Source organism: Setaria italica, chromosome VII (genome assembly GCF_000263155.2).
Source record: "Setaria italica strain Yugu1 chromosome VII, Setaria_italica_v2.0, whole genome shotgun sequence".
NCBI classification, from domain to species: domain Eukaryota; kingdom Viridiplantae; phylum Streptophyta; class Magnoliopsida; order Poales; family Poaceae; genus Setaria; species Setaria italica.
In genome coordinates, this window is record NC_028456.1 from 13,266,841 (window position 1) to 13,276,317 (window position 9,477).

The 9,477-nt window shown below is 45.9% G+C and overlaps 1 protein-coding gene across 1 annotated transcript; it reads left to right on the plus strand.

Moving 5' to 3' along the window:
* The first annotated feature begins 2,370 nt into the window (after positions 1-2,370).
* On the plus strand, positions 2,371-6,602 carry LOC101759938 (probable ribonuclease P/MRP protein subunit POP5). Its single transcript, XM_004975163.2, has 4 exons — positions 2,371-2,591; positions 5,235-5,438; positions 5,544-5,681; positions 6,242-6,602. The coding sequence occupies exons 2-4, from the start codon at positions 5,267-5,269 to the stop codon at positions 6,403-6,405; spliced, it is 474 nt and encodes a 157-aa protein (XP_004975220.1). The 5' UTR covers positions 2,371-2,591; positions 5,235-5,266; the 3' UTR covers positions 6,406-6,602.
* The last annotated feature ends 2,875 nt before the right edge of the window (positions 6,603-9,477 follow it).

A 9,477-nucleotide genomic window follows, 5' to 3' on the forward strand; every position in this document is an offset into this window, starting at 1 on the left:
TTGGATATGTGTAAGGTAGACTAGTAAGGGGTCTCTAGCTAGCCCACAGGTAGGTACACAAGGAAAATAGGATAAAAATTATCAAGGCATGACTAGAAACATAGGCTATGCAGTCAATCATCATCGAAGCATCATAAATAAAGCGCTAGCAACTAAGCATGCATAGGACCTTTATGATTAGGAGTGACATGACACCTTATTCATTGTCGTCGAAGTCCTCGGTGGTGAAGTCGAGGTTGAAGGGTCTTCTTAGTCGTCGCAGCTCGGAACTTCAAATAGGTTTACAACATACACGAGATGCGACGTGAAAATAAACAACGAGCATTACATCTAAAGCAAAAACACCAATAACTCCAATAAATAACGAGCATTACATCTAAAACTAAAAGACCAATAACTTTATTTAGAAGAGCCAAATAACATCAAGCTACAAACAACACCGGTTCATTTATAGAAAATTAATGAAGCATATTTCATAATTTTTGAGCTAATATGAATTAGTTATGACATAACAAGGAAATAAAGCAGATTAATTTATTTTAATAATTTAGAAAACTATTGGGACGTGTTAGCCTTCAGGTTAGTCACGTGGCAGCCTCTAGTGGCACCATGTGTTGAGGTGATGTCAGTATGACCTATCAAAGGTTGGTCAAAGAAGTGGGTCCCACTGGCTAGAGGTGGGCCCACAAGCTGACGTGGCATGTTGTCTCATGCCACGTAGGGCACCCTTGGGTTAGCCGGGATCCGATGTGGTCAGCTGAATCACTCGTGGCTTAGCACGGTGTGGCATGCGGCTTGTGAGGCTTTGCAGGCCTGTGCGCTAGGTATTCGAGGAAAAGCCCACAAGGCGGCAACGGTGCGAACATGCGTGTGTAGCAGCGGCAGCACAACGACGATGGTGGCGTGACAGCGTGATGATGCGGCAGTGGCTAAAGGCTAACCTTTCGACCTTGCGAGGGTTGCAGGGTGCGGCGCTGGGTCTTTTATAGCCCGAAGGCTAGGGTTCGATGGCGAGCTCCAGGGCGCGGACAGCCAGTGATCTTCGGCGGGCGTGCCTGGGACACGCGGCTGGCATCCACGCAGCCGTGTGGTGGCGTGGGGAGCTCGCGGCCTGGCGAGGGAGTAGGTAGGAGCGGGTGTCGACATCCCGTTGCTGAACGGGGCGTCCTCGCCGATCTGTTTTGCGTCACAGCATCATGGAAAAAGGAACGGGGAGCGAGAGAGCGGCGCGGCGCAGAGGAGCGGCGGCGTCCGCGTGAAGAAGACGCGAGGAGGAGCTGGCGTGTCCGTGCTGGCCAGCGGAGCAGGCCAAACTGGGTCGCAGCAGGCTGTTCGGGTTGAGTTTGTTTGGGCCGGTTGTGCTGGGCTTGCAAGTGGCTAGCAGGCCGAGCTGCTGGGCCAAGTAGAAAAGAAAGAAAGAGAAAGATGTCAGCAGATCGGGCCGAGCTGGTTAGGTTGTGACCAGCTTGCGTGCAAAGTTAGAGTTAGTCACATTAGATTTTTTTTATGCTATTGGCGTGTTAGCTTTAGTTTGTATTTTGGATTAAATCCGAAAATACAAACTCACCTTTGAGATCCAAATTAAACTAATAAAATCCAAATCACTTGTGCAAGTATGTTTTAAATTTAAATGCACAAATTTAGTTACTAACTTTTAAATTTAGAGTTAAGAAAGAGGGTTGACCTTATGTTTGACAATGAGTTTAAATGATCCACACATTCAAATAAAAAGTTTTAAATTTTTTCAAAAACCAGCACAGTTAAAATCACTCAATTTTGAGGGATTTGGAGTGTGGCATGAGATCATGTGTAAGACTATTTCACCTTCATCTATTATTAAGCTTATATTTCACAGAACACACATAAGATCTGTGTCATTGCAATATTGAGGAAATTAATTTGGGGCCTTGCTAACAATATCAGTAACAAGTAACAACCAAACTTAATATACAGATAGCTAACTACACCAAACAACTGAAGTTACAAGTTTACAATTTGTCAAGACAAACGAGAACCGGCCAGCGCAAGTTGCTCATCCCTAGCAAAGGCATGCTACAAAAGGGAAAGATCTCCTTAGATATTGCCACAACTTGTCCAAGAACACCGAACAGGTCTACATTACACCGAATTGAATTAAACATGCCGCAGATTTTTGCGTTTTCTTGTCCTTTTGCGGATATTGTGTGAAAGATCATATTTTCTAAAAGAGAAAAAATATCAGAAAGATGACATGCGTGGCCAAACCTGGGCCTTCTGAGTTCCGAATCATAAATTTTTTCAAAAGCAAACTTGGGCTACTTCAGTGCCCTTGCTTGCGGTTGCGGGCCGCAGCGGGCATCTTGGGCCTTGGTAGTCACCTCCTTCCCCCTCCCGGCTTCTCGACTCCGCCCGTGCACGGGGGTGCTCACTCAAAGGCCGCCGCCGCAAGCCAGACGCTCCGCCTCCGCTCCGGTCGCTGGGATAGGGGATCCTCGTCTCCTCTTCTCCACGCTCTGCGCGCCCCGGCAGCCTCGCATCTCCTCCACGCGACCCTCACCTTCATCCTCCCGCAAGCTCCGGCCTCCTCGTCTGCGCGCCTCAGCCATCCGCTGGTGAGTCCCTATACTCCATCAGCCGATCACTGCTCCCATGATCTCAGTCGTTAATGTTTGGAATAAGCGAGTTTGATACACTTGAGTGAGTCGGCATGGTTGAATTAGTGAGGTTATTATGGATCGGAGCTGGGTATGCCTTTCGGTTCTGCTGTTTTTAGTTGAAGAAATTTCAGTGTTCAGGCAGGGAATACTGAAGATGGAATCAATATTGAACAGTAGCTGCTAGGTCCAATCGTAACTTCTAGCAGAAGAAACTGGAGTATGTGACATTGAACAGTATAAACCGTTGACGTCTGTGGAGCTTCTGAATTAGTTCCAGGATGGTTCAGTTCAATATGCCTATTGAACCCACTCACTTGGGTGGTATGTAAAATTTCACATCTACCGCAGTATTTTGGGGTTGCGGATTTGATTGCTGCCTCACATTTAAGTCAACTGCTGTTGATAAGGCTCAATGGCTTGATGTTTCATCTTTGTTGTTAACCAATGTGTCAAATTGTTCTAGAAGGCTTACTGAATTGATCCATTTGATATTTATAGCTCTTAAATCAAGCAGCATCTGCCAACAGACAGCTTAAGGGTGTGTTTGGTTGAGATGTAGGTTTTGGAAAAGTAGCTATGAGCTGTGGGGTATGGAAAAGCTGTTTGGTGGAACAGTTGTGGCTTTTGGAATAAGTAGCGAGCGGACCCCCATGTCATTTATAGTCCACCCCACTCAACCCTCTCCCTCTCACTGACGAGTGGATCCCGCTCGTCAGCCCCTTCTTCTTCCTCCGCTGCTCCTCCCCTTCCCCTGCTTCTCCCCCTCCTCCATCTCCCCTGCTCCCCTGCTCCTTCCCTTCCTCCTCCTCCTCCTCCTCCTCCTCCTCCTACTACTACTACTACTACTACTACCTGCGCTCGCCGCCGCTAGCCCGGAGAGAAGGAGGGGCGCTGCCGCCGCTGGTCGGTAGAGGACGAGAAGAGGCTGCAAATCGGTGGGAGCTCCTAGCACTGGCAATGGAGGTGCGTCCGAACAGGCGAGGAGGGGCCGCCGGAGGGGCGGCCGGCCAGGTGGGGAGGGGCCACCGGAGTCGCAGGGAGGGGTGGCCGGCCAAGCGGGGAGGGGCTGCCGGGGAGCTGCGGGGACGGAGAAAGGTCGCCGCTGGAGGGGAGCTCCTGGCGCCGGCAATGGAGCCATGGAGGTGCAGCCGGCTAGGCGGGGTGGGGCTGCCGGAGCCGCGAGGGGGGGCGGCCGGCCAGCGGGAGGGCCCGCCGGGGAGCCACGGGGACGGGCTGCCAGGGAGCTGCCGGGGACCCTAGCACCGTCGTCGCTCTTCCATCGCTTGGGGGTGGGAGGGTGTCGCGGCTTGGAGAGAAGGGAAAAAAGAAGCGAACCGGTACAACATAATCAGTGGCAGGTGGGTAAATTTCGCGAACTCACCAATCCACAGCCGGCCACAGCACCTTGTTCGCTGCTGTGAAAATTGAACTACACCAAAGCTGCTTTCTTGAAAGCACTTGGGAGGAAACTGGTCCCTTTGGTTGGCTTTTAGCTTTTTTTAGAAGCCAAAGCACCTAGAAAGCCAAACCAAAGGGACCCTAAGACCTCTTCAATTTGCTATGTTTGTGCAACAGTGAAAACTCATAACTGTTGAATTCTCTGAAGGCATGACACTGATCCACTAGTCCATCCTTATTCTGGAAGGAGAACCGTACAGGAATGTATTATGACTGGCTTCCAACTCCTTTTTTCTGAAACAAAGAACAGGAGGGGCGCACCCCTACTTATTATATTACATTAAAAAAGCAGGAAAAAAGTACAAATCCAAAAATAAGAGGAAACACAAAAAGGAATAGAAAAGCTACTGAAAGGAATCTAGCCAAGCACTAATTAGGGGAAACTAGCTTTGCTTCGCACGATGCAGTCATCCAGCTCATTTAGGCATTGCTTCCTTTGCCATAGCTTCTTTTAGCAGAATTATTTTCCACTTTGAACGGATGTGCACTAGCTATGTAGATTGTGAATTCTATTATTCCACATTAATTTGGAATTGAGTGTGATGACAACTACCAATCAGTGTCATGACAACTACCAATCATTGCTTCTTGACTTAGGGCCTGTTTGGCAATAAGGTGTTAAAGTTTAACACCCGTCACATCGGATGTTTGGATGCTAATTAGGAGTATTAAATATATGCTAATTACAAAACTAATTGCACAGATGGAGTGTAATTCGCGAGACGAATCTATTAAGCCTAATTAGTCCATGATTTGACAATGTGGTGCTACAGTAACCATTTGCTAATGATGGATTAATTAGGCTTAATAGATTCGTCTCGCGAATTAGCACAGGGTTCTGCAATTAGTTTTATAATTAGCTTATATTTAGTTCTCCTAATTAGCATCCGAACATCCGACGTGACACTGTTAAAATTTAACACCTCATATCCAAACACCCCCGCACTTGTCACCTCTTCCCACTTTGGCCCTTCTCTTGACATGTAGTGTCATTCTGTCCAGCATACCTCCTAGATGATTGATCTTTTACATTACTACCATTACCCCATTCTGTCTTATCTTAGGCAATGTGACTTAGGCAACAAAATCTGCTTTGGTTCTCTTAAATTTATGATGCTAGGTCCTTTTTTCTGGGTGCAGGAGCTCTGCAGGAAAAGAAGTGTGTAGTTACCATGGTTCACTTCAAGAATAGGTACATGGTGATGGAGGTCTTTATAGATGCAGGTAGGGGAGAACAAGACCCTGTCATCCTCACCCAGTTTAATATAACCAAAGTTATAAGAGACAGCATTCAACTGAACTTTGGGGAGTGTGGCTTAGCTGCATCTCTTGGATCATTACAAGGTACTACTAGTGATTACTACTGAACGTTTTTTAATTTTATAGCAGTTTTAGCTGTATTGAGTTTAGTACTAGCTTCTTAATATTATGAGCTCTGCTAATTTTCAGTGAAGTATGTTAATCCTGTAACGAAGCTTTGCATTATCCGTGTGTCACGTGATGACCACCAGAAAGTTTGGGCTGCAATTACAATGGTGAGGTGCATTGGGAAGATACCTGTATCATTCAACCTGCTCGACATGAGTGGTGAGTGACTTACTCTGTGGATGGTCTGACACTTGATTTTAGTGCAGCCTGAACCTTTCAATAATTGATAGTAGTAATGGATTTTAGTAGTTCATTTCGGTAGTTGATTTTCTTTTCTTGCTACCATAGTAATTGGTAGATAGTATTGTCATTTAGATAGGCTGTGATATGCCCATCTTCCATCACTGTCAACCTGTGTTGCCGTTTCATTGGTGTATTTTAGCTCTAGTATTTCAGTGCAACATTCCTGCAATATATTCATTTCGTTTATAATGAAGGTACATGGAATCTATAGAATTGACGAATTCATTCTGTTGTTCACATACACCTATTTCATAGGCCTAGTTGAAACTGAATTTCCTCATCCAGAACCCGGAATATAGTTATGTCAGTTCTTCTCCTGCTTTAAGTATTTCTACATGTCAATTTGAATGGTCAGCCCACAGACTTTTGCGTTATTGTAGTACTAATTTGTATTCCTTAAGAAAAGGATTGCTATTTTCTATGGCCGAACTGCCACAGTTAAGCTCATTAACTATCATCGCATTCACTTTTTCTAGGAAGTATCAGGGCTTGCAAGAAAGCTGCACTTGAGTGTGACGAAGCGAAATTTGAACAATACAAGGTGGTTGCCGGTGACTGTATCACATCCAGAAATCATCCAGTCCGACAGAGCTGCCTTGAGAAAATTAGAGGACTAGAGAGCTACTATGTTTGTCCCTAGATGAGATTAAAAGAATGAAAATGGCAAAATCGGGTCCCGGTGTTTAGCATTGAAGGCATAACTTATGGTCTGAACAGAAGGAACTTTTTTTTTTAAGACGTGCATAGCCTGTTTTTCATTTTGAAGAGAAGTTTCAACATGTACAATCATGATACACGATCACGTCAAAAACGGAAAAACTCGTTCAGGGATGTAAACCACAAACAGAAAAAGAAACACCACCACCTAAGTTATTCTAAGGCGCATCAATGAGCAGAGTCCTTGAAAGCCTGCGTGACCCTAAGTCCTCGCTTCCTCCAGAATCACCGGTGCTAGGGCCACTGGCTGCAGCGCCGTTCGTTCATGCACCCGTCTGTTCCACTCCTTCGAAAGCGACCAAGCGACCAGCCGAACCAGTGAATCGAAGCCTTTCCATTGAGTTTTATAAACCTTCTTGCTTGCTTGGGTCTACCATTCGGCTAAAGGAGCCTTGACCTGTGGCATGAGTCACTGCAGACCAAAGAATCTGAGGACACTAAACCATGTCTCACGGCTGTGTACACAGCCCGTAAGCAGGTGGTCCATTGTTTCGACCTCTTGGGTGCACAACGCACATTCATCTCTGTCACGCAAACCGTGACGGCGTAGTCGGTTAGAAGTCCAACAACGACCATAAAGCACAAGCCAACCAAAGAAACGATATTTTCCTGGCGCCTGCACTTTCCATAACTGGTGAGCTCCCATCAGCGGGGACTGACCCAGAAAGAGAGCACGATAAGCCGAAGCAGAAGAGAAAAGACTTGACGACAAACACTTCCAAATGAACTTGTTCGGGACTTGACTAAGGTTTTGATTCCTTAGCAGGTCCCAAATTCGTAGGTACTGGACAATGACCTGAACCGTTCTAGCACGGCAAACATCACGGACCTAGCGTCGACCTTGAAAAGCATCCCTGACGGTACGGATGTTTCTTACTCTTGTTGGGACCGCCATCCATAGATGTGGGGCCAACATTTTGATGAAGCAACCATTGATCCATCTATCCATCCAGAATAGGGTGGTAGCACCATCACCCACTTGGACCATCACCGAGGCCTCAAAGAACACCTTGGCTGTCGTTTTCTCCTTAAAGGTAAAGCTCGACCAAGTCTTATCACCATCCATACGTGACAACCACAACCAGCGCATCCAAAGGGCCAATCCCATGAGCTGCAGATTGGGAATCCCTAGGCCCCCAAGTCCTTTGGGCAGCAAACATTGATCTGAAGCGTCTTCACATAAGTAGAGACTAAATGTGATATAAATATCAATCCCAGGAGGCTGATAACACAATTATTCAACAGATGGTTCAAGAACATACAACTCCCGAGGGAGCAGGCGAGAAAGGTACGCCAAAAAGAGGTAAAGCACAAACAAACTGTAGGCACTAGTTATGGTAAACCAGAACCATAGGCAGCACCCAGCACTACATGCCAGCGGAAGCATTTTGCAAAGGCCCAACGCCACAAGCAACGTTGGGTGCGGAAGCAACCACCTACTCGATGTCCTCGGCAACGAAGTCTGGGTCTTCCTCTGAAGCAACAAAATAAGGGTGAGTACAAAAGTACTCAACAAGTCCAACCACGCCCACGGATGGGGATACAACAAGAATATGCACAAGTCATAACAAGGAATAGGCCAAGGTTCATTTGCAATAAAGCTAGATTTTTAACACATGCAAGGGTTCATTTTCAAAAGGATTTTCACAAAGCATTTATTTGGTAACCGAATAATTGAGTGGGGTTGATCCTACACAAAGGATCCAAGTTTTAATGCTACCGGACTCCCCGTCCGCGGTAACTCATGACGCAATTGTTGGACACTTCCAAAATCCACACATGCCATGAAAATCATTCATCTCCCAAAAGCTAGTTATGTGCCCAAACTGTAACTCATCCAATATCGTGGACACGTCTGTTCGAATAGGTTTTAACTCTGCAGAGGTGTACACTTTACCCACAAGTAGGGTACCGCAGCACGATCACCGTAGTATCAGTGCGGATCCTATCAAAGCCATTACCCACCTTAGCTAAGACCTAATAAATCATCATGGAAGCAACCATGGGGCTAAGGAACCTATCAACGAGGTCGTAACTGGGACCTAAGCCTACACGTGCTTACTCCTTCTCCATGATCTCCCATTGCTCACCCAGCACACCGATGATTATTAGACTTGCTAGTGGGTTTTATGCTAAGCCTTTGCCTCATACAAAGGTCGAGTGGTTGCACGATAAATTGGGTTAGGCAAGATGACACATCAACTCGGTCCTTAACCAAGATAAAATGGATATCACCCAACCTGCTCAACCACTAAGGTACGAGCCCAACTTGGCATTTCACATAAGAAACACCCATCCGTCTCATCTAAGCATTTTCTTCCTTTTACTTCCCGAAACCCATTTATCTCTTTAAAACACTCACACCTTTATTCTTTGATAAATCACATTGTAGTCATAATTGAATTGTAATAAAATGAGTAACGAGGTCCTAAGCATTCTAGCAGTAGTTATCATCCAAACAGAGCATATCATATTTAGAGATAATTCTAGGATATCAAGGAATAATCATAACAATCAAGGAGTGGCTATCCAACTGGGTTTCAGCAATAAAACAATATGCAACTTATAAAACGGCCAATATGTTGTGTTTGAAATATTAGGATAAATATGCATCAAAGGGTGAGATTGGACTTGCCATCCTCAAAGCCTTCCGGGAGTTCCTGCTCGCGGTACGGGTCCTCGGACTCTGGCTCGCGGTACTGGCCTTCAAGCTCCTCTTCGGGCTCCTCCTCCTCGGTCACTCCGCGATCTACGACACACACGAGCGTGCACACAATAAATAAACAAAAATAAATTTCTACCTGTTGAGCTCGGAGAGAGAGTGAACCGAAAATAGAGGAAGGAAGAGTGTTTTCATAGAATTTGGTAGATGACTCGACGGGAATATATTTAAGAATGACGTGGTCGAATTTGGGGTTCATAGGAGGAAATTTGGTGCATAAAATGTCGGCGAGAAGGTGCTTAAGGGCTGGTTTTAAAGGGTCCCCAGAGACCT

Bases quoted from the DNA above. Each gene is read 5' to 3' on its own strand.
- LOC101759938 (XM_004975163.2), top strand. From the start codon at position 5,267: ATGGTTCACTTCAAGAATAGGTACATGGTGATGGAGGTCTTTATAGAT. The intron at 5,439-5,543 runs GTACTACTAGTG...GCTAATTTTCAG, and splicing joins ATCTCTTGGATCATTACAAG to TGAAGTATGTTAATCCTGTA. The intron at 5,682-6,241 runs GTGAGTGACTTA...CACTTTTTCTAG, and splicing joins CAACCTGCTCGACATGAGTG to GAAGTATCAGGGCTTGCAAG.